General features: G+C 43.2%; 1 protein-coding gene across 1 annotated transcript in view; it reads right to left on the bottom strand.

Moving 5' to 3' along the window:
• Positions 1–24,193, bottom strand: part of gipc3 (GIPC PDZ domain containing family, member 3) — a 27,531-nt gene extending 3,338 nt beyond the window's left edge. The window contains exons 1-5 of the mRNA XM_031822227.1: positions 23,903–24,193; positions 20,425–20,610; positions 19,256–19,436; positions 5,607–5,716; positions 2,142–2,223 (exon numbers count right to left, since the gene is read on the bottom strand). Coding sequence (XP_031678087.1) covers positions 2,142–2,223; positions 5,607–5,716; positions 19,256–19,436; positions 20,425–20,610; positions 23,903–24,193 — 850 coding nt within the window. The remainder of the gene's footprint in view (positions 1–2,141; positions 2,224–5,606; positions 5,717–19,255; positions 19,437–20,424; positions 20,611–23,902) is intronic.

The raw sequence follows: 24,193 nt of genomic DNA, 5'->3' as shown, positions 1-24,193 counted from the left end.
GTGTCAGTGTCGCTGTCTGGTTGTAGAGTCAGCTGTGTTCTTTGTGCCAGTGTCCCTGTCTGGTTGTAGAGTCAGCTGTGTTCTTTGTGTCAGTGTCCCTGTCTGGTTGTAGAGTCAGCTGTGTTCTTTGTGTCAGTGTCCCTGTCTGGTTGTAGAGTCAGCCGTGTTCTTTGTGTCAGTGTCCCTGTCTGGTTGTAGAGTCAGCTGTGTTCTTTGTGCCAGTGTCCCTGCCTGTCTAGTTGTAGAGTCAGCTGTGTTCTTTGTGTCAGTGTCCCTGTCTGGTTGTAGAGTCAGCTGTGTTCTTTGTGTCAGTGTCCCTGTCTGGTTGTAGAGTCAGCTGTGTTCTTTGTGTCAGTGTCCCTGTCTGGTTGTAGAGTCAGCTGTGTTCTTTGTGCCAGTGTCCCTGTCTGGTTGTAGAGTCAGCTGTGTTCTTTGTGTCAGTGTCCCTGTCTAGTTGTAGATTCAGCTGTGTTCTTTGTGCCAGTGTCCCTGTCTGGTTGTAGAGTCAGCTGTGTTCTTTGTGCCAGTGTCCCTGTCTAGTTGTAGAGTCAGCTGTGTTCTTTGTGCCAGTGTCCCTGTCTGGTTGTAGAGTCAGCTGTGTTCTTTGTGCCAGTGTCCCTGTCTGGTTGTAGAGTCAGCTGTGTTCTTTGTGTCAGTGTCCCTGTCTGGTTGTAGAGTCAGCTGTGTTCTTTGTGTCAGTGTCCCTGTCTGGTTGTAGAGTCAGCCGTGTTCTTTGTGTCAGTGTCCCTGTCTGGTTGTAGAGTCAGCTGTGTTCTTTGTGCCAGTGTCCCTGCCTGTCTAGTTGTAGAGTCAGCTGTGTTCTTTGTGTCAGTGTCCCTGTCTGGTTGTAGAGTCAGCTGTGTTCTTTGTGTCAGTGTCCCTGTCTGGTTGTAGAGTCAGCTGTGTTCTTTGTGTCAGTGTCCCTGTCTGGTTGTAGAGTCAGCTGTGTTATTTGTGCCAGTGTCCCTGTCTGGTTGTAGAGTCAGCTGTGTTCTTTGTGTCAGTGTCCCTGTCTAGTTGTAGATTCAGCTGTGTTCTTTGTGCCAGTGTCCCTGTCTGGTTGTAGAGTCAGCTGTGTTCTTTGTGTCAGTGTCCCTGTCTGGTTGTAGAGTCAGCTGTGTTCTTTGTGTCAGTGTCCCTGTCTGGTTGTAGAGTCAGCTGTGTTCTTTGTGCCAGTGTCCCTGTCTGGTTGTAGAGTCAGCTGTGTTCTTTGTGTCAGTGTCCCTGTCTAGTTGTAGATTCAGCTGTGTTCTTTGTGCCAGTGTCCCTGCCTGTCTAGTTGTAGAGTCAGCTGTGTTCTTTGTGCCAGTGTCCCTGTCTGGTTGTAGAGTCAGCTGTGTTCTTTGTGTCAGTGTCCCTGTCTAGTTGTAGATTCAGCTGTGTTCTTTGTGCCAGTGTCCCTGTCTAGTTGTAGAGTCAGCTGTGTTCTTTGTGCCAGTGTCCTTGTGTAGTTGTGTCCTCTGTCTACTCTTGTTTTTATTTATTTTAAAGCACTTTGCGATAGTTTTTCATTGAAAAGTGCGTTATAAATTCAATGTATTATTATTATTGCTGCTGTTACAGTAGTTATGACAATATCTTGTGGGAGTAGTAAATAGTGAGTGGAGATTGTCCCTTTAGTTGCTTAGCGGCTCAAATTTTTCTCCAGCATCCGTGCTGGAGAAAGTTGGATGTGCCTAAAACCGTATCCTTTCAACTGTGGTGAGTTTTTCCCATTGCAATTGTAGACTTTATCGTACAGATGTAGGATCTTAATTTTATTTCTATTGTCACATCAAAAACAGGATTTGAACATTTAAAGTAGGCTACATGAAAAGTGCAATATTGTTCATATAATCGTGTGCTAGTGTGAGTTTTCAGTGAATTTATGTAAATCACAAAGCCCATCTGCATGTCCTGCGTTGCAGGAAAATTCTTAGCGAAAATAAAGAGTGATCAAATTAAGATCCTACATATGTATAGTTCACCAATAGAATCGAAAACCCAATTCTGACCCTAGACCTTTGCTTTGGCCATTTTGACCAACCCTAACCCGAATCAAGAGGTTTAACGGCTTATAAGGTTATAGCTAATTCTGTTTTCTTAAAAAGGTGAGTAGCCATCTCACCTAACTGGAGGTCTCAGATGAGCAGCCATCTTACCTAAGTCGAGGTCTCGAATGCCCATGTAGCTCTCCAGTAGATCATCCACTTTCTTGGTGGCTCTCTCCTCAAACTCATTCGGCTGGTGGGGAGAAGGCAAGTGTGTTTAGGTAACTGCATTTTAAGGGTACTGCAGTACATCATGCTACAGTTACAAGATTATTACTGGCATACCGACACTAGACAGTCACTACAATCGCATGCCAGGCCTCTGCCTGTAAAAAAGTCAAAGGTATGTCGCCCACCAGTAAATACGTGTTCGGTATGTATGTACTGTCATAAGTGTACTACAGAACAGTGGCGGTTGGTGCCGTTTAAGATGAGGGAGGATGATTTTTTTTTTTACATGGACTTTTTTCTATTACAGCATATTGGATGACTCTCATTCATATTCCATTCACCCAGTTCAATGTAACATCGATAGATTTTAGGCTACAACATGATACTCAAATGTTCCCTGTAACCCATAATGATGAAAATACTTTTTCGAGATAATTTTGAGTGATCAAGGTGACAGACAGTGACACATTCAATACAGTGTTGCACATGCTTGCTTGCATCTAGCTAATCAAGGGTGCAAGCATTAGTCCAACAGATGCAAACAAGTTTCTATTGGACAAATTCAGGTATGTTAAACCCCGGTTTGTTAATTTTGCTTCCGCTTAAGAAACATTTTTTAACAGAATCGGCACAATGAATACACCCCTGATCACACGCAAAAACAGTTCACTTTCATACCGGACACATACAAACAGCTCGTTGTCTATACAGTGCTGTGAAAAAGTATTTCCTTCCTGATTTATTTTTTCTTTGCACATTTGTCACACTTAAATGTTTCAGGTCATCAAACACATTTTAATATTACACAAAAATAACCCAAGTAAACACAAAATGCAGTTAAGTGATGATTTGATTTATTAAGGGAAAAAAGCTATCCGAACCTTCATGGCCCTATATGAAAAAGTAATTGCCCCCTAAACCTAATAACTGGTTGTGCCACCCTCAGCAGCAACAACTGCAATTAAGCGTTTGCGATAACTGCCAATGAGTCTTTCACATCGTTGTGGAAGAATTTTGTCCCACACTTCTTAGCAGAATTGTTTTAATTCAGCCACATTTTCGAGCATGAACCACCTTTTTAAGGTCACGCCACAGCATCTCAATCGAATTCCGGACTTCCGGACTTTGACCAGGCCACTCCAAAACCCCAATTTAGTTTTTTTAAGCCATTCAGAGGTGAACTTGCTGGTGTGTTTTGGAACATTGTCCTGCTGCAGAACCCAAGTACGCTTCAGCTTGAGGTCACAAACTTCAGGATTTTTTGGTAGAGAGCAGAATTCCTGGTTCCATCAATCACAGCAAGTCGTCCAGGTCCTGAAGCAGCAAAGCAGCCCCAGACCATCACACTACCAGCACCATATTTGACTGTTGGTATGATGTTCTTTTTCTGAAATGCTGTGTTACTTTAACGCCAGATGTAACGGACGCACACCTTCCAAAAATATCAACTTTTGTCTCGTCAGTCCACAGAATATTTTCCCAAAAGTCTTGGGGGATCATCAAGATGTTTTTTTTTGTTTCCAAAACTGAGATGAGCCTTTATGTTCGTTTTGGTCAGCAGGGGTTTTCGCCTTGGAACTCTGCCATGGATTCCATTTTTCCCCAGTCTCTTTCTTATGGTTGAGTCATGAAAACTGACCATAACTGAGGCAAGTAAAGGCCTGCAGTTCTTTAGATGTTGTTGTGGGTTCTTTTGTGACCTCTTGGATGAGTCGTCACTGCGCTCTTGGGGTACGTTTGGTAGGCCGGCCACTCCTGGGAAGGTTCATCACGGTTCCAAATTTTCTCCATTTGTGGATAATGACTCTCATGTGGTTCGCTGGAGTCCCAAAGCTTTAGAAATGGCTTTGTAACCCTTTCCAGACTGATAGATGTCAATTACTTTGTTTCTCATCTGTTCCTGAATTTCTTTGGATCGCGGCATGATATCTTGCTTTTTGAGATCTTTTGGCCTTACTTCACTTTGTCAGACAGGTTCTATTTAAGGGATTTCTTGAGTCAACAGGTCTGGCAGTAATCAGGCCTGGGTGTGGCTAGTGAAATTGATCTCAGCTTTCCAAATGTGATTAACCACAGTAAATTCATGATTTAACAGGGGGGGGGGGGGGATTTCTTTGTCACATAGGGCCATGAAGTTTCGGATAGCTTTTTTCCCTTAATATATAAAATGATCACTTAAAAACTGAATTTTGTGTTCACTTCGGTTATCTTTTTGTAATATTACAATTTGTTTGATGATCTGAAACATTTTAGTGTGACAAATGTGCAAAAAAATAAGAAATCAGGAAGGGGGCAAATACATTTTCACAGCACTGGATATAATTCCTTCTCGCATCTATATACGTTCTCTCCTTCTCCCTTCGCTTGTGGATTTCAGTGCACAACACATTAGCTGTCATAGTCATAGTCATAGTTAACATAGCTACTAGAACTAACGTGTTAGTAAACCCATTACAATTGTGCAGTACAGTAGACAGTCAGCAGCAAGCAGTTTAGCAGTTACACTGGTGGGCCCCGGTGGCAACTAATTAAATCTCTCTCTTGCTTCACCTTAAATTTGGAATAAATTAATTTGTTCAACACTGTTAAACTATTGTCTTTCTATTTGAGTCAACTACTCACCACATTGTATGCACTGCAGTGCTTGCTAGCTGTAGCTTGTGCTTTCAGTACTAGATTAATCATGTTATGCACTGCAGTGCTAGCTAGCTATAGCTTGTGCTTTCAGTACTAGATTCATTCTCTGATCCTTTGACCGGGTGGACAACATGTCACTTCATGCTGCAAGAGCTTTGATAGGTTGGAGGACGTCCTCTGGAAGTTGTCATAACTACTGTGTAAGTCTATGGAAGGGGATGAGAACCGGCTGTGATTAGGAGTCCCATAGGACAGTGTACAATTGGCCCAGCGTCGCCTGGGTTTGGCCGGTGAAAGGCTGTCATTGTATATAAAAAGTTGTTCTTAACTGACTTGCCTAGTTAAATAAATAAATAAAAAAATTAAAGACGTGCCCAAACTGTTGTCATTAGAATTCCTGTGAAGCACTGGTGGTCATCGACATAGTGAGAATTTTTTATTAGGATTAAATGTCAGGAATTGTGAAAAACTGAGTTTACTTCGACTAAAACTGTGTGTGTGTGTGTGTGTGTGTGTGTGTGTGTGTGTGTGTGTGTGTGTGTGTGTGTGTGTGTGTGTGTGTGTGTGTGTGTGTGTGTGTGTGTGTGTGTGTGTGTGTGTGTGTGTGTGTGCGCGTGCGTGCGTGCGTGGTTGGAGTTGATATTGTGTGTGTGTGTTCGTGAATGTCTGCATGAACGTCTGCATGCGTACGTGTGTAAGCTGCTCTGGGGTGGCCCGTCGGACACAGAGAAGGTCATTGGCCAGAGGAACGTGTGAATTGAAACTCACCACTTCCTGGACTGTAGCTGACCCCTTGGAGCGCAGACGCAGGGTCTCCTTCCCATTCACCATCTTACCCTCGCTCGACTTGGGTGCCCTGGTCCTCATGCCGATCATATCTGGCACAAACGCACACACACACACACACACACACACACACACATACAGTTTTAGTCGAAGTAAACTCAGTTTTTCACAATTCCTGACATTTAATCCTAATAAAAAATTCCCTGTCTTAGGTCAGTTAGGATCACCACTTTATTTTAAGAATGTGAATGATTTATTTCAGCTTTGATTTCTTTCATCACATTCCCAGTGGGTCAGAAGTTTACATACACTCAATTAGTATTTGGTTGCATTGACTTGAAATTGTTTAACTTGGGTCAAACATTTCTGATAGCCTTCCGCAAGCTTCCCACAATAAGTTGGGTGATTTTGGCCCTTTGCTCCTGACAGAGCTGGTGTAACTCAGTCAGGTTCGTAGGCCTCCTTGCTCACACATGCTCTTTCAGCTATGCCCTCAATTTTCTATAGGATTGAGGTCAGGGCTTTGTGATGGCCACTCCAATACCTTGACTTGGTTTTCCTTAAGCCATTTTGCCACAACTTTGGAAGTATGCTTGGGGTCATTGTCCATTTGGAAGACCCATTTACAACCAAGCTTTAACTTCCTGACTGATGTCTTGATGTTGCTTCAATATTTCCACATAATTTTACTTCCTCATGATGCCATCTATTTTGTGAAGTGCACCAGTCCCTCCTGCAGCATAGCACCCTCACAACATGATGCTGCCACCCCATGCTTCACTGTTGGGATGGTGTTCTTTGGCTTGCAAGCGTTTTTCGTCCAAACATAACAATGGTCATTATGGCCAAACAGTTCTATTTTTGCTTCATCAGACCAGAGGACATTTCTCCAAAAAGTACAATCTTTGTCCCCATGCTTTCGTTGGGGCAGTTTTGGAGCAGTGGCTTCCTCCTTGTTGAGCGGCCTTTCAGGTTATGTTGATATAGTACTCGTTTTACTGTGGATATAGATACTTTTGTACCTGTTTCCTCCAGCATCTTCACAAGGTCCTTTGCTGTTGTTCTGGGATCGTTTCGCACTTTTCGGACCAAAGTGCGTTCATCTCTAGGAGACAGAACACGTCTCCTTCCTGAGCGGTATGACGGCTGCATGGTACCATGGTGTTTATACTTGCGTACTATTGTTTGTACAGATGAATGTGGTACCTTCAGGCGTTTGGAAATTGCTCCCAAGGATGAACCAGACTTGTGGAGGTCTACAATTTTTTTCTGAGGTCTAGGCTGATTTCTTTGGATTTTTCCGTGATGTCAAGCAAAGAGGCAATGAGCTTGAAGGCAAGCCTTGAAATACACCTCCAATTGACTCAGATGAAGTCAATTAGCCTATCAGAAGCTTCTAATTACATAATTTTCTGGAATTTTCCAAGCTGTTTAAAGGCACAGTCAACTTAGTGTATGTGAACTTCTGACCCTCTGGAATTGTGATGCAGTGAATTATAAGTGAAATAATCTGTCTGTAAACAATTGTTGGAAAAATTACTTGTGTCATTCACAAAGTGGATGTCCAAACCGACATACCAAAACTATAGTTTGTTAACAAGACATTTGTGGAGTGGTTGAAAAACTAGTTTTAATCACTCCAACCTAAGTGAATGTAACTTCCGACTTCAACTGTACATGCAACAATTCTCATGAGCACAAAAATATCCCACAAATCTCTCCCAGCTGAGATCCAGTTGACATGACAACGCCAACGCCCTGATCAGCGTAACCTGTGAGGATGTCCATGTGTTGATGGTGGTGAATGATTGCTCTGATTCTATGAGAAATGCTGTGGGGTAATATGAAATGAATCAGAATTTCCTGCTTTGCTCCTTCCTGTCTGTTATGAGTCTGGTCATCAAAACAAGGCGCACACATCCTGTCTGTTATGATTCCGGTCAGCAAAATAAGGCACCACACACATCCTGTCTGTTGTGACTATGATCAGCACAACAAGGCAGACAATTGTTTTTGTCCAGATCTGTATACAACATGGTGGAGTGAGAGAGACTACGGCAAAGGTGGACACGGACTGACTTTTTGATAAGTCATGTGAGCTGACCACAAATTGTTAGCTTTAAAGTCTATTCCACACTTAATTATCCAGGTAGCATACTGTTAACAAGTTAGCTAACAGGCTATATCAGTCTAAGAGAGTTTATCCATATATTTGACAAGAATATCCATATCTTTGACAAGAATATCTATATATTTTCCAGTCACAGTTTACCTCTGGCCTACCGACCTCACCGCACATCACGGTTTTCCATATCAATCAACAAATGACCAGATTAAGAGAACGTGTCCTCTGAGGTGTTCTGAGTGCACTCAGCAGTGTAATAAAGCATGAAACATAATCCATCATAGTCAACCATCCATTTAGCCGATGTTATAATGGTAAGCAACGGCTCTTCAATTATTATCAGCTCTCATTTACTGCCACAGACAATGGAAAAATGTAACTGGCAGCCTCCTATGATGTGCATGGATCCATGTTTGCTTAGTTTTGATGGGTTCTAAACTTGAAATATCCTTACTCATGGTACTTGGGGAGAGTGGGGAATGCAGAGAGTTTACAATCTGTCAGAACATGACATTGTTAGATACTAGGTTATAACGACACAGGGCGAGACCCAGATGCAGACACAGGAGGCAGATGGTTAGAGTCTCTGATATTTATTCAAATACAAGGGAAAGGCGATAGGCAGGTCGAGGACAGGCAGAAGTTCATTAATCAGGTCAGAGTCCGAAAGGTACAGGGTGGCAGGCAGGCTCGAGGTCAGGGCAGGCTGAATGGTCAGGCAGGCGGGCTTAGTGTCAGGGCAAGTGACACTGGACTAGCGCACCTGAGTCTTTAGGGTGTCACTATCAAGATATGTTTAGGTTCGAGCAAGAAATTAAATGTTTTGGTTTATCTTTGTTAAACCCTTTAGGACCATAGTTTGAGGATTCCTTTTTGACTCAGCCATGCCTTCTTACCCGGCCAACATTTCTTCATCTCCCACCCCTTCTAATGCGACTATCCCCGATGCTCCTCCCTCTTTTTCCCCTGCCCCGCTACAAAGTTTCTCCCTGCAGGCAGTCACTGAGTCCGAGGTGCTAAAGGAGCTCATTAAACTTGACCACCAAAAAACATCTGGCTCAGATGGTGTCGAACCTTTCTTCTTTCAGGTTGCTGCCCCTATCAACGCCAAGCCTATCTCCAAACTTTTTAACCGGAGATTGGTGTAACAGTATAACTTTAGACCGTCCCCTCGCCCATACCCGGGCGCGAACCAGGGACCCTCTGCATACATCAACAACAGTCACCCACGAAGCATCGTTACCCATCGCTCCACAAAAGCCGCAGCCCTTGCAGAGCAAGGGGAACCACTACTTCAAGGTCTCAGATCAAGTGACGTCACCGATTGAACCACTTTTTAGCGCGCACCACCGCTAACTAAGCTAGCGTTTCACATCTGTTACACTCACCCCCCTTTTGACCTCCTCCTTTTCCGCAGCAACCAGTGATCCGGGTCAACAGCATCAATGTAACAATATAACTTTAGACCGTCCCCTCGCCCATACCCGGGCGCGAACCAGGGACCTTCTGCACACATCAACAACAGTCACCCACGAAGCATCGTTACCCATCGCTCCACAAAAGCCGCGGCCCTTGCAGAGCAAGGGGAACCACTACTTCAAGGTCTCAGAGCAAGTGACGTCACCGATTGAAACGCTATATTAGCGCGCACCACCGCTAACGAAGCTAGCGTTTCACATCCGTTACATTGGCTTGGCGATGATAGGGGCTTTTTAATCCTCTCTGAGGAGGTTCCCATCGCTTGGAAGGCAGCCACGGTGCGTCTTTTATTTAAAGGGAGAGATCAAGCTGATCCTAACTGTTATAGGCTAACTTCTATTTTGCCCTGTTTATCAAAAGTGTTGGAAAAACTTGTCAACTGAGTGGCTTTCTTGATGACTATGCATACCAGAGAGAATACTAATCTGGTTTCAGCTCATTTTATGTATGTGTCACTGCAACCTTAAAGGTCCTAAATGATGTCATCATTGCCCTTGATTCTAAGCAATGTTGTGCTGCTATTTTTATTGACTTGGACAAAGCTTTTAATACGGTAGACCATTCCATTCTTGTGGGCCGGCTAAGGAGTATTGGTGTCTCTGAGGGACCTTTGGCCTGGTTTGCTAACTACCTCTCTCAAAGAGTGCAGAGTATAAAGTCAAAACATCTGCTCAGCCATCTGCCCCTAGGCCCCACACTCTTCTCAATTTACATCAACAACATAGCTCAGGCAGTAGGAAGCTCTCTCATCCATTTATATGTAGATGACACAGTCTTATACTCAGGGGGCCCTTCCATGGATTTTGAGTAAAACGCTCTACAACTAAGCTTTCTTAGTGTCCAACAAGCTTTCTTTGCCCTTAACCTTGTTCTGAACACCTCACGAAACATAGGTCATGTGGTTTGGTAAGAAGAATGACTCTCTCCCCACCGGTGTGATTACTACCTCCTGAGGGTTTAGAGCTTGAGGTAGTCACCTCATACAAGTACTTGGGAGTATGGCTAGATGGTACACTGTCCGTCTCTCAGCACATCAAAGTCCGTCTCTCAGCACATCAAAGCTGCAGGCTAAGGTTACATCTAGACTTGGTTTCCTTTATCGTAATCGCTCCTCTTTTACCCCAGCTGCCAAACTAACCCTGATTCAGATGACCATCCTACCCATGCTAGATTATGGAGATGTAATTTATAGATCGGCAGGTGAGGGTGCTCTCGAGCGGCTAGATGTTCTTTACCATTCGGCCATCAGATTTGCCACCAATGCTCCTTACAGGACACATCACTGCACTCTATACTTCTCTGTAAACTGGTCATCTCTGTATACCTGTCGCAAGACCCACTGGTTGATGCTTATTTATAAAAACCCTCTTAGGCCTCACTCTCTCCTATCTGAGATATCTATTGCAGCCCTCATCCTCCACATACAACACCAGTTCTGCCAGTCACATTCTGTTAAAGGTCCCCAAAGCACACATATCCCTGGGTCGCTCCTCTTTTCAGTTCACTGCAGCTAGCAACTGGAATGATCTGCAAAAGACACTCAAACTGTACAGTTTTATCTCCATCTCTTCATTCAAAGACTCAATCATGGACACTCTTACTGACAGTTGTGGCTGCTTATTGTGATGTATTGTTGTCTCTACATTCTTGCCCTTTGTGCTGTTATCTGTGCCCGATAATGTTTGTACCATGTTTTGTGCTGCTACCATGTTGTGCTGCAGCCATGTTGTTGTCATGTGTTGCTGCCTTGCTATGTTGTCTTAGGTCTCTCTTTATGTAGTGTTGGGTTGTCTCTCTTGTTGTCATGTGTTGCTGCCTTGCTATGTTGTCTTAGGTCTCTCTTTATGTAGTGTTGTGTTGTCTCTCTTGTTGTGATGTGTTTCATCCTATATTTATATTGTATTTTGGAGGCCTTTTGGTAGGACGTCATTGTAAATAAGAATTTGTTCTTAACTGACTTACCTAGTTAAATATAGGTTAAATATAATGTATATTGTAATATTTCAAAAAAATAAGGCTGTAATGTCATTTTTATTTTTTTTAAAGTCAAGGGGTCTGAATACTTTCCGAATGCACAGTACACTCTCTAACACTCTAAATGTATCCCAACATTTTAATATCTGGACTAAATACAGTATTAATAGGCATACTTCTCACAGCATTTTAGCAATGGGCATACAAACATAAATACAGTTGCCCATTGCAACAAGTTCAAGTTCAAGTTTACCTCACAGTAATTATGTTTCATAACTATTTGTATCTTTGATATGTGATGTGTTTACTCCGACAGAGTAATTGAGTGTTACTGATTGTTCACAGGAAGTCATAACATGGCTTCGGGGTTTTGTTCCTTCTCTGGATAGATGTTGATAAGGAATGGTCATTTACTGCAATCAAGAGTTGGCTCCAGACCACCCCAAGGCATTTCCCCTGTGAATTAGTATGAAACCATTTGCCCATTGTCTCATTTACCAGTAAATCTTGTTAAAAAGGGAAGTATGTAATTTCAAGCTCCCAGGGGTACATTTTAGTTCAGTGTTCATAAACTCCTGACAGCAGGTCTATGTCAGAGGGATTGTAAATCTGTTTTCTGACCAGGGGAGGGTGCTGGCAGGGCTCTCCAACCCTGTTCCTGGAAAACTACCCTTCTGTGGGTTTTCACTCTAACCCCAGTTATAACTAACCTTATTCAGCTTATCAACCAGCTAATTATTAGAATCAGGTGTGCTAGATTAGGGTTGGAGTGAAAACCTACAGGATGGTAGCTCTCCAGGAACAGGGTTAGAGAGAAACCCTACAGGATGGTAGCTCTCCAGGAACAGGGTTGGAGAGAGAACCTACTGGATGGTAGCTCTCCAGGAACAGGGTTGGAGAGAGAACCTACAGGATGGTAGCTCTCCAGGAACAGGGTTGGAGAGAGAACCTACAGGATGGTAGCTCTCCAGGAACAGGGTTGGAGTGAAACTTACAGGATGGTAGCTCTCCAGGAACAGGGTTGGAGAGAACCTACAGGATGGTAGCTCTCCAGGAACAGGGTTGGAGTGAAACCTACAGGATGGTAGCTCTCCAGGAACAGGGTTGGAGAGAACCTACAGGATGGTAGCTCTCCAGGAACAGGGTTAGAGAGAAACCCTACAGGATGGTAGCTCTCCAGGAACAGGCTTGGAGAGAGAACCTACTGGATGGTAGCTCTCCAGGAACAGGGTTGGAGAGAGAACCTACAGGATGGTAGCTCTCCAGGAAAAGGGTTGGAGAGAGAACCTACAGGATGGTAGCTCTCCAGGAACAGGGTTGGAGAGAACCTACAGGATGGTAGCTCTCCAGGAACAGGGTTGGAGTGAAACTTACAGGATGGTAGCTCTCCAGGAACAGGGTTGGAGAGAACCTACAGGATGGTAGCTCTCCAGGAACAGGGTTGGAGTGAAACCTACAGGATGGTAGCTCTCCAGGAACAGGGTTGGAGAGAACCTACAGGATGGTAGCTCTCCAGGAACAGGGTTAGAGAGAAACCCTACAGGATGGTAGCTCTCCAGGAACAGGGTTGGAGAGAGAACCTACTGGATGGTAGCTCTCCAGGAACAGGGTTGGAGAGAACCTACAGGATGGTAGCTCTCCAGGAACAGGGTTGGAGTGAAACCTACAGGATGGTAGCTCTCCAGGAACAGGGTTGGAGAGAGAACCTACTGGATGGTAGCTCTCCAGGAACAGGGTTGGAGAGAACCTACAGGATGGTAGCTCTCCAGGAACAGGGTTGGAGTGAAACCTACAGGATGGTAGCTCTCCAGGAACAGGGTTGGAGAGAACCTACAGGATGGTAGCTCTCCAGGAACAGGGTTGGAGTGAAACCTACAGGATGGTAGCTCTCCAGGAACAGGGTTGGAGAGAAACCTACAGGATGGTAGGCTCTCCAGGAACAGGGTTGGAGAGAACCTACAGGATGGTAGCTCTCCAGGAACAGGGTTGGTGTGAAACCCTACAGGACGGTAGCTCTCCAGGAACAGGGTTGGAGAGAATCCCTACAGGGTGGTAGCTGTCCAGGAACAGGGTTGGAGAGCCCTGAATTAGAGGTTACAGCTCCAGAGTCAGACAACGTTTTATCTTCATGCTGTGGAGTCAAGATGTCTTTGCAGTACTTAACACTCCATATTCAGAAAATGCATAAACTGTACTGCAGCTGTTCATTAAAAACTAAATGAAACCGGAACTACTAGTAATAATATGCCATTTAGCATATTATCAACCAGCTAATTAGAGTTCAACAGACACATCTCAACATCAACTGTTCAGAGAAGACTGTGTGATTCAGGCATTCATGGTCGAATTCCTGCAAAGAAACCACTACTAAAGGACACCAAAAAGAAGAAGAGACTTGCTTGGACCATGAAACACGAGCGATGGGCATTAGACCGGTGGAAATCTGTCCTTTGGTCTGATTTTTGGTTCCAACCGCTGTGTCTTTGAGGCGCAGAGTAGGTGAACGGATGATCTCTGCATGTGTGGTTCCCACCGTGAAGCATGGAGGAGGAGGTGTGGGGGTGCTTTGCTGGTGACACTGTCAGTGATTTATTTAGAATTCAATGCACACTTAACCTGCATGGCAACCACAGCATTCTGCAACGATAAGCCATCCCATCCTCCCATCTGGTTTGAGCTTAGTGGAACTATCATTTGTTTTTCAACAGCACAATGACCCTATACACCTCCAGGCTGTGTAAGGGCTATTTGACCAAGAAGGATAGTGATGGAGTGCTACATCAGATGACCTGGCCTCCACAATCACCCAACCTTTTATTTTATTTATTTTTATTTCACCTTTATTTAACCAGGAAGGCAAGTTGAGAACAAGTTCTCATTTACAATTGCGACCTGGCCAAGATAAAGCAAAGCAGTTCGACAGATACAACGACACAGAGTTACACATGGAGTAAAACAAACATACAGTCAATAATACAGTATAAACAAGTCTATATACAATGTGAGCAAATGAGGTGAGAAGGGAGGTAAAGGCAAAAAAGGCCATGGTGGCAAAGTAAATACAATATAGCAAGTAAAACACTGGAATGGTAGTTTTGCAATGGAAGAATGTGCAAAGTAGAAATAAAAATAATGGGGTTGCAAAGGAGCAAAATAAATAAATTAATTAAATACAGTTGGGGGAAAAGGTAGTTGTTTGGGCTAAATTATAGGTGGGCTATGTACAGGTGCAGTAATCTGTGAGCTGCTCTGACAGTTGGTGCTTAAAGCTAGGGAGGGAGATAAGTGTTTCCAGTTTCAGAGATTTTTGTAGTTTGTTCCAGTCATTGGCAGCAGAGAACTGGAAGGAGAGGCGGCCAAAGAAAGAATTGGTTTTGGGGGTGACTAGAGAGATATACCTGCTGGAGCGTGTGCTACAGGTGGGAGATGCTATGGTGACAAGCGAGCTGAGATAAGGGGGGACTTTACCTAGCAGGGTCTTGTAGATGACATGGAGCCAGTGGGTTTGGCGACGAGTATGAAGTGAGGGCCAGCCAACGAGAGCGTACAGGTCGCAATGGTGGGTAGTATATGGGGCTTTGGTGACAAAACGGATTGCACTGTGATAGACTGCATCCAATTTGTTGAGTAGGGTATTGGAGGCTATTTTGTAAATGACATCGCCAAAGTCGAGGATTGGTAGGATGGTCAGTTTTACAAGGGTATGTTTGGCAGCATGAGTGAAGGATGCTTTGTTGCGAAATAGGAAGCCAATTCTAGATTTAACTTTCGATTGGAGATGTTTGATATGGGTCTGGAAGGAGAGTTTACAGTCTAACCAGACACCTAAGTATTTGTAGTTGTCCACGTATTCTAAGTCAGAGCCGTCCAGAGTAGTGATGTTGGACAGGCGGGTAGGTGCAGGTAGCGATCGGTTGAAGAGCATGCATTTAGTTTTACTTGTATTTAAGAGCAATTGGAGGCCACGGAAGGAGAGTTGTATGGCATTGAAGCTTGCCTGGAGGGTTGTTAACACAGTGTCCAAAGAAGGGCCGGAAGTATACAGAATGGTGTCGTCTGCGTAGAGGTGGATCAGAGACTCACCAGCAGCAAGAGCGACCTCATTGATGTATACAGAGAAGAGAGTCGGTCCAAGAATTGAACCCTGTGGCACCCCCATAGAGACTGCCAGAGGTCCGGACAGCAGACCCTCCGATTTGACACACTGAACTCTATCAGAGAAGTAGTTGGTGAACCAGGCGAGGCAATCATTTGAGAAACCAAGGCTGTCGAGTCTGCCGATGAGGATGTGGTGATTGACAGAGTCGAAAGCCTTGGCCAGATCAATGAATACGGCTGCACAGTAATGTTTCTTATCGATGGCGGTTAAGATATCGTTTAGGACCTTGAGCGTGGCTGAGGTGCACCCATGACCAGCTCTGAAACCAGATTGCATAGCAGAGAAGGTATGGTGAGATTCGAAATGGTCGGTAATCTGTTTGTTGACTTGGCTTTCGAAGACCTTAGAAAGGCATGGTAGGATAGATATAGGTCTGTAGCAGTTTGGGTCAAGAGTGTCCCCCCCTTTGAAAAGGGGGATGACCGCAGCTGCTTTCCAATCTTTGGGAATCTCAGACGACACGAAAGAGAGGTTGAACAGGCTAGTAATAGGGGTGGCAACAATTTCGGCAGATAAATTTAGAAAGAAAGGGTCCAGATTGTCTAGCCCGGCTGATTTGTAGGGGTCCAGATTTTGCAGCTCTTTCAGAACATCAGCTGAATGGATTTGGGAGAAGGAGAAATGGGGAAGGCTTGGGCGAGTTGCTGTTGGGGGATGCAGTGCTGTTGACCGGGGTAGGAGTAGCCAGGTGGAAAGCATGGCCAGCTGTAGAAAAATGCTTATTGAAATTCTCAATTATGGTGGATTTATCAGTGGTGACAGTGTTTCCTATCTTCAGTGCAGTGGGCAGCTGGGAGGAGGTGTTCTTATTCTCCATGGACTTTACAGTGTCCCAGAACTTTTTTGAGTTAGTGTTGCAGGAAGCAAATTTCTGCTTGAAAAAGCTAGCCTTGGCTTTTCTAACTGCCTGTGTATAATGGTTTCTAGCTTCCCTGAACAGCTGCATATCACGGGGGCTGTTCGATGCTAATGCAGAACGCCATAGGATGTTTTTGTGTTGGTTAAGGGCAGTCAGGTCTGGGGAGAACCAGGGGCTATATCTGTTCCTGGTTCTAAATTTCTTGAATGGGGCATGTTTATTTAAGATGGTTAGGAAGGCATTTAAAAAAAATATCCAGGCATCCTCTACTGACGGGATGAGATCGATATCCTTCCAGGATACCCCGGCCAGGTCGATTAGAAAGGCCTGCTCGCTGAAGTGTTTCAGGGAGCGTTTTACAGTGATGAGTGGAGGTCGTTTGACCGCTGACCCATTACGGATGCAGGCAATGAGGCAGTGATCGCTGAGATCTTGGTTGAAGACAGCAGAGGTGTATTTAGAGGGGAAGTTGGTTAGGATGATATCTATGAGGGTGCCCGTGTTTAAGGCTTTGGGGAGGTACCTGGTAGATTCATTGATAATTTGTGTGAGATTGAGGGCATCAAGTTTAGATTGTAGGATGGCTGGGGTGTTAAGCATGTTCCAGTTTAGGTCGCCTAGCAGCACGAGCTCTGAAGATAGATGGGGGGCAATCAGTTCACATATGGTGTCCAGAGCACAGCTGGGGGCAGAGGGTGGTCTATAGCAGGCGGCAACGGTGAGAGACTTGTTTTTAGAGAGGTGGATTTTTAAAAGTAGAAGTTCAAATTGTTTGGGTACAGACCTGGATAGTAGGACAGAACTCTGCAGGCTATCTTTGCAGTAGATTGCAACACCGCCCCCTTTGGCAGTTCTATCTTGTCTGAAAATGTTGTAGTTTGGAATTAAAATTTCTGAATTTTTGGTGGTCTTCCTAAGCCAGGATTCAGACACAGCTAGAACATCCGGGCTGGCAGAGTGTGCTAAAGCAGTGAATAGAACAAACTTAGGGAGGAGGCTTCTAATGTTAACATGCATGAAACCAAGGCTATTACGGTTACAGAAGTCGTCAAAAGAGAGCGCCTGGGGAATAGGAGTGGAGCTAGGCACTGCAGAGCCTGGATTCACCTCTACATCGCCAGAGGAACATAGGAGGAGTAGAATAAGGGTGCAGCTAAAAGCAATAAGAATTGGTCGTCTAGAACGTCTGGAACAGAGAGTAAAAGGAGGTTTCTGGGGGCGATAAAATAGCATCAAGGTATAATGTACAGACAAAGGTATGGTAGGATGTGAATACAGTGGAGGTAAACCTAGGTATTGAGTGATGAAGAGAGAGATATTGTCTCTAGAAACATCATTGAAACCAGGAGATGTCAATGCATGTGTGGGTGGTGGAACTAATAGGTTGGATAAGGTATAGTGAGCAGGACTAGAGGCTCTACAGTGAAATAAGCCAATAAACACTAACCAGAACAGCAATGGACAAGACATATTGACATTAAGGAGAGGCATGCTTAGTCGAGTGATCAAAAGGGTCCAGTGAGTGGAGAGGTTGGTTGGGGGTCACGGCGATTTAGACAGCTAGCCAGCTCATCGGTAGCAAGCTAGCATAGGATGGAGGTCTGTTGTTAGCCACCTCTTGCGTTCCGTCAGTAGATTAGTGGGGTTCCGTGTGGTAGAGGGGATTAATCCAAATCACACAACAACAACAAAAATAAAAACAATAGATATAGTTCTAGAGGCCCAAGAAGAAAACATAATAATAATAAAAATAAATAAATTGTCCGATTGTCTATTCAGATAGCAGCCGGTAAGACAGCTAACGGTTAGCAGGCCGCAGATGGGCGTTCAGGTAACGTCGCGACGGAGGAGCCAGCCGGATAACTCCTTCGGGTAGATAACGTCGGCAGTCCAGTTGTGAAGGCCCGGTGGGGCTCCGCGTAGGCAGTAAAACGGGTCCGGATAGGTGACTGCAGCCCAGGAGTGATTGATGGAACTCAGGAGTGATTGACGGAGCTGGCTAGCTCCGGAATAATTGATGTTTGCTCCGGAATCGACGAAAGCCGATAGTCACACGGATAGCAGCTAACTAGCTGTGAGATCCGGGTATGAATGTCCAGAGAGCAGTTGAAATCCAGGGACAGAAGCTAACTAGCTTCTGAACTAGCTTCTGGATTAGCTTCTGGGCTAGCTTCTGGCTAGCTTCTGGCTAGCTCCTGGCTAGCTTCTGGCTAGTTTCAGGCTAGCTTCTGGCTAGTTTCAGGCTAGCTTCTTGGAGTTTCTGGCTAGCTTCTTGGAGGGTTACAGATTTGAGGTAAATAATACTTTTTTATAAATATAAATTGGTGAGGCGGGTTGCAGGAGAGTGTTTTGAAGATGAGTTGATGGAAAATAAAAATAAAATGTATGTGAAAAAAGTTGTAAATATATATATATACAGGACACGACAAGACGAGGACAAAAGACGTCTGAACTGCTATGCCATCTTGGTTGATAAGCTCAACCCAATTGAGATGGTTTGGATGAGTTGGACCACAGAGTGAAGGAAAAGAAGCCAATAAGTGCTCAGAATGTGTAGGAACTCCTTTAAGACAGTTTGAAAAGCATTCCAGGTGAAGCTGGTTGAGAGAATGCCAAGAGTGTGCAAAGCTGTCAACAAGGTGGCTACTTTAAAGAATCTCAAATATAAAATATATTATGTGTTTAACAATTTTTGGGTTACTACATGATCCCATGTGTTATTTCATAGTTTTGATGTCGTCTCTATTATTATACAATATAGAAAATAGTAAAAAATAAACCATTGAATGAGTAGGTGTGTCAACTTTTGACTAGTATATATTTACCCCAAAAATATATGGGGTATTGGAAATGATGCAGACAAGCACATTGATGGTAGCTACAATCTATCCGCAATATTAAAACTGATCTACCCCTCCCCTCCCCAAAAAATCCAAATCATAAAAGATCCTTCAAATAGTCAATGAATGAGTATTGCCTCGGATGAAATTGTTATCTCAACAACATCCTATGAATTAATTAATTTGGTTACTCACCAAAGGCTTTCTTGGGCCCCACCAAGCGTAGTGTGAAGGGTGTTCCCCTTGGTTGCTCCTTTAGCATCTTAGCTACTTCATAGTGCCGACACCCGACAATGCTCTGGTCATTGATGGCCTCAATGTGATCGCCCACGCATACAGTCTTGAGCTGGTCAATGGTGCTCTCTTCCTTTATCCTCTGTAGAAGAAACAGACCGGGTTTGGGTAGGATGTAGTCCATCTACCTAATCCTATTAATTGTTGACATCTTGCTAAGTATCTAGGCCACACTACTACATTTTCGTCATTATAACCTGAGTGGTTCGAACCCTGAATGCTGATTGGCTGAAAGCCGTGTTAAATCAGACCGTATACCACGGGTATGACAAAATATTTATTTTTACTCTTCTAATTACTCAATAAGGCACCTCGGGGGGTTTGTGGTATATGGCCAATATACCACGGCTAAGGACTGTATACAGGCACTCTGCGTTGCGTCGTGCATAAGACCAACCCATAGCTGTGGTATATTGGCCATATATTGGCCATATACCACACCTGCTCGGGCTTTATTGCTTGGGCATAAGTCGGGAAAATGTTACAGCGAAGTTTCAGTCAGGTGGGAAGCAAAAATATTTGACTGTTATTTTGTGGTTAAAATGCATAGTTTTTTTCTCCAAAAAACACACTGTGTAGGACAGATAGGCCTTTATCATGTAGGCTACAGTTCACCTCACAATCAGCCTTGAGTCTGCTTTGTGACAAATGTTACCATAGTAACATAGTAACAGGGAAAGGTAACAGAGTGTCATGGAAGCACAGCCACATCCAATTGTATTTCCTTCTCCTAAAATATGGCACACTCCTTAAATGTTTTAATCCGGTTTCACAGTATGTTTCAGGGCGCGTTTCTCTGCCCAGGCATTGCTGACTCATGTCAGAACTACCTGGATAGGTAAATATCAGCTAACCACATCATGTTATAGCAATCTGGTGCCAGACTGCACAGACGACGACATGGCACGCAACCATTGGTTGATACATGCAAAGTCTGAGCAGGGGAACATGACCTCTCTCTTCACTTAAAACCTGGCCTTTTATTCTGACCTTTAACCTCTGGGTTTTACATCTATGGAACGTTCTGACTCGGATAAGGTTTACTTACTTACTTTACGTCTGGCTATTACCTTAATGAAAGCGTACCCTGCTCCGTTGTCAGTGATGGTCAGCCCGAGGGCGTCCTCCGTCTTGGTGACCTCCACCTCTTTGGTCTCGCCCCTGACGTGGGCGAAGATGAAGTCCTCCAGGCCGATCTGACCACCTAACAGCTTCTGCATATCCACCTTGTGGGAGTTCAGAGTGCAGAAAAGGATCTAGCCCACAGAGAAGAGAGAGGAGCAATGGTCAGCAGGAAATACATGAGGGTAGTTTGGAACATGAATGATTGTCATCCCATCAAAACAAATCAAATGTATTTATATAGCCCTTCTTACATGAGCTGATATCTCAAAGTGCTGTACAGAAACCCAGCCTAAAACCCCAAACAGCAAGCAATGCAGGTGTACAAGCACGGTGGCTCGGAAAAACTCCCTAGAAAGGCCAAAATTCCATTCAAAAGAAGAACCATTAAAATGTTAATCTCTCATCCACCTTAACTTGTTAAGTCACAGCAGTATGGAACAACCTGAACAGGTGTGAAATAATGGATGTGGCTTTTATCTTAATTCAGTAAATATGCCTACATTCCTCTAAATGGAGAGGACTGTAGCTCCGCAGAATGTAATGACATCTAAAGATCTGTATGGACTTTAAGAAGGCTCGTCAAGATCAAAGGAGATGACAGGGTCGTGTTCAGTAGGGAGAAAAGGTTTTAAACAGAGTGAAACGTTATTAACTGAACTTGCCCAATAAGAACACAGATTTCCGTTTTCTGGTCAAACAATCAATCAATCACATGTATTTATGAACCGCTTTTTACATCAGCAGTTGTCACTAAATTGTTTTTTTATGGTGACCTGGCCTCGACCCCCAAATAGCAAGCAAAAGCAGAAGCAGAGGAACTTTGGCACAAAAACTTTCTAGAAGGAAAGTTCATCCCCTTCTGGTAATATTGAAACTTTTCCGTAACATTGTGCCCTACACTACACTCAACCTTTAACATGACTCCCATGTCATACTACTCAATCCCAACAGCAGAGGGCAGTGTTCCAACATAGATTCACCAAAGAGACTGCCCTTCACGTGGCCATTTTGTGATCTTATCTGGACAGGACAATCCTGGTCCAGGAGAGCCACAGTGTATGCAGGCTTTTCTCCAGCCCAGCACTAACACATTGGATTCACCTAGTGGTCAACTAATCATAGTTTTCAATCTTGTTAGTTTAATGGTTGTTTTGGGGACAGAAATATAAGCATGCACTCACTTCCTGGATCCTTCTGGATTTGCCACTCCTGCTTTTTTTTTAACTCCCTCTCAATTCTGCATTTGTTACCTGTAGGTCATTTGTTACCTGTAGGTCATTTGTTACCTATACCAGTGGAGGCTGCTGAGGGGAGGACGGGTCATAATAATGACTGGAATGGAGCTAATGGAATGGCATCAAACCATGTGATTGATGTATTTGATACCGTTCCACTGATTCCGCTCCAACTATTACCACGAGCTTGTCCTCCCCAATTATGACCCCGCCAACCTCCTGTGGTATAAACTCTTGTCTCAGCCTTGCTCGGTGTCGTTGACACTAGTTCAAGGACAGGCATAAATAATCCTGTGTGGAAAGCTTTATTGCAGGTTGAGATGTGAAATGCTGCCAGCTTGCTCACTTTACTTTTTTATGCCTATGAGCACATAGATTTCCTGTCCAAACGCCTAGAATATGATTGGAATATGATCAGAAATATAATAAGAATATGATTAGAATATAATCAGAATATGAATAGAATATGATTAGAAATATCATCAGTAAATGATCCGAAAATGATCATAATATAATCAGAATATGATTAGAATAGAATCAGAATATGATCGTAATATGATTAGAATAGAATCAGAATATGATTAGAATAGAATCAGAATATGATCGTAATATGATTAGAATAGAATCAGAATATGATTCGAATATCATCAGTATATGATTGGAATATGATTAGAATCAGAATATGATCAGAATATGATTAGAATCAGAATATGATCAGAATATTATTAGAATCAGAATATGATCCGAATATTATTGGAATATGATTAGAATCAGAATATGATTAGAATCAGAATATGATCAGAATATGATTAGAATCAGAATATGATCAGAATATTATTGGAATATGATTAGAATCAGAATATGATTAGAATCAGAATATGATCAGAATATGATTAGAATCAGAATATGATCAGAATATGATTAGAATCAGAATATGATTAGAATCAGAATATGATCCGAATATTATTGGAATATGATTAGAATCAGAATATGATTAGAATCAGAATATGATTAGAATCAGAATATGATCAGAATATGATTAGAATCAGAATATGATCAGAATATTATTGGAATATGATTAGAATCAGAATATGATTAGAATCAGAATATGATCAGAATATGATTAGAATCAGAATATGATCAGAATATGATTAGAATCAGAATATGATTAGAATATGATTAGAATCAGAATATGATTAGAATCAGAATATGATCAGAATATGATTAGAATCAGAATATGATTAGAATCAGAATATGATTAGAATCAGAATATGATTAGAATCAGAATATGATCAGAATCAGAATATGATTGGAATATGATCAGAATATGATTGTGCTCTTCTACTGTTCACTTCTTTTATTTGTCCTTTTTGCTGGAATGTGTTTGACATTCAAGAGCACTGAGCAAAATACAAGGGCACAAATGAAGACATTTATGAACATTTCAGTGTACTCCCACTAATACACCTTCGGTATCACAGTAAAAAAAGGAACCTTCTGTTTTACAGTATTATAGTATCAAATGTGTTCTTGAAACTACATTATATAATTATCTTGACCTACCTTCGATCATCCATATCTTTATGTCATCTGTCATGGCATTGAGACAGCAACAGGTTGCAGTGTGGATGGCCGTGACCCACTAAAAGGTTGTTCATTAGACCAGATCAGTAGATTTCGCTCGAGGACATTTTGTATGTCCTTCCAGCTGTTTTTACGACATTACTAGAAGGTCATCCTCACATTGGAGATGTTCCACGTTAAAAGCATTCATTAGTTACCATAAAGACAACTCAGTAACTACTTTTTTTTTTTTTTTTTACAAACTTTGCACCTGTCACTCAGAATTCGGCTCTGGAATGTTCTGGAAATGTTTAATCGATTATTTTAAAACTGAACATTTGTATTTCATCTGTGACAGTTAATCAAAAGTCAAAATGATCAAAGTCCTTCAAACTATGAACATAATCCTGAGCAAATGATTGTGTAGTACATCATGGAAACAGGTCTCATTTGAGACAAAAATAGTCAATCAACCTTAACCCAACAAGGAGACTATTTATACATTACATAATAATTCAAACTGTCAGCATGACCTAAAAGCAGAACATCCAAATGATCAGATATTGTACTGTAATGGCCTAACCAGTCAGCAGAAATGAACAAAGAACAGCCTAGCCTACCGTACCTCTGAGGGAGAGATATGAAACACCTCAGCGATCTTGGCATACAACTCCTTGACATTGGTGAAGCCGTGGATGCGGCCTGTAGGGCTGCCATGTGCCAACTGGGTGTGGAAGACGAGCCTGGGCCTTGGGTACTCAGGCGGCCCAGACGGAGGTGGGTCTGAGGGGGGCAGCGGCGGAGCGGAGGGCTCCACACCCCCATGTGTCTGACTCTTCACCTCTTCCTCTGAAGCCGGCCCTCCAGCCTTGTTGCTGTCCTGCGCTAGCGGGCTCATCTCTTCTCCGTTCTGCAT

This window comes from Oncorhynchus kisutch, linkage group LG4 (genome assembly GCF_002021735.2).
Source record: "Oncorhynchus kisutch isolate 150728-3 linkage group LG4, Okis_V2, whole genome shotgun sequence".
NCBI classification, from domain to species: Eukaryota; Metazoa; Chordata; class Actinopteri; order Salmoniformes; family Salmonidae; genus Oncorhynchus; species Oncorhynchus kisutch.
Note: the sequence above shows the minus strand (reverse complement) of the source record. Positions and strands in the feature narration are given on the sequence as shown.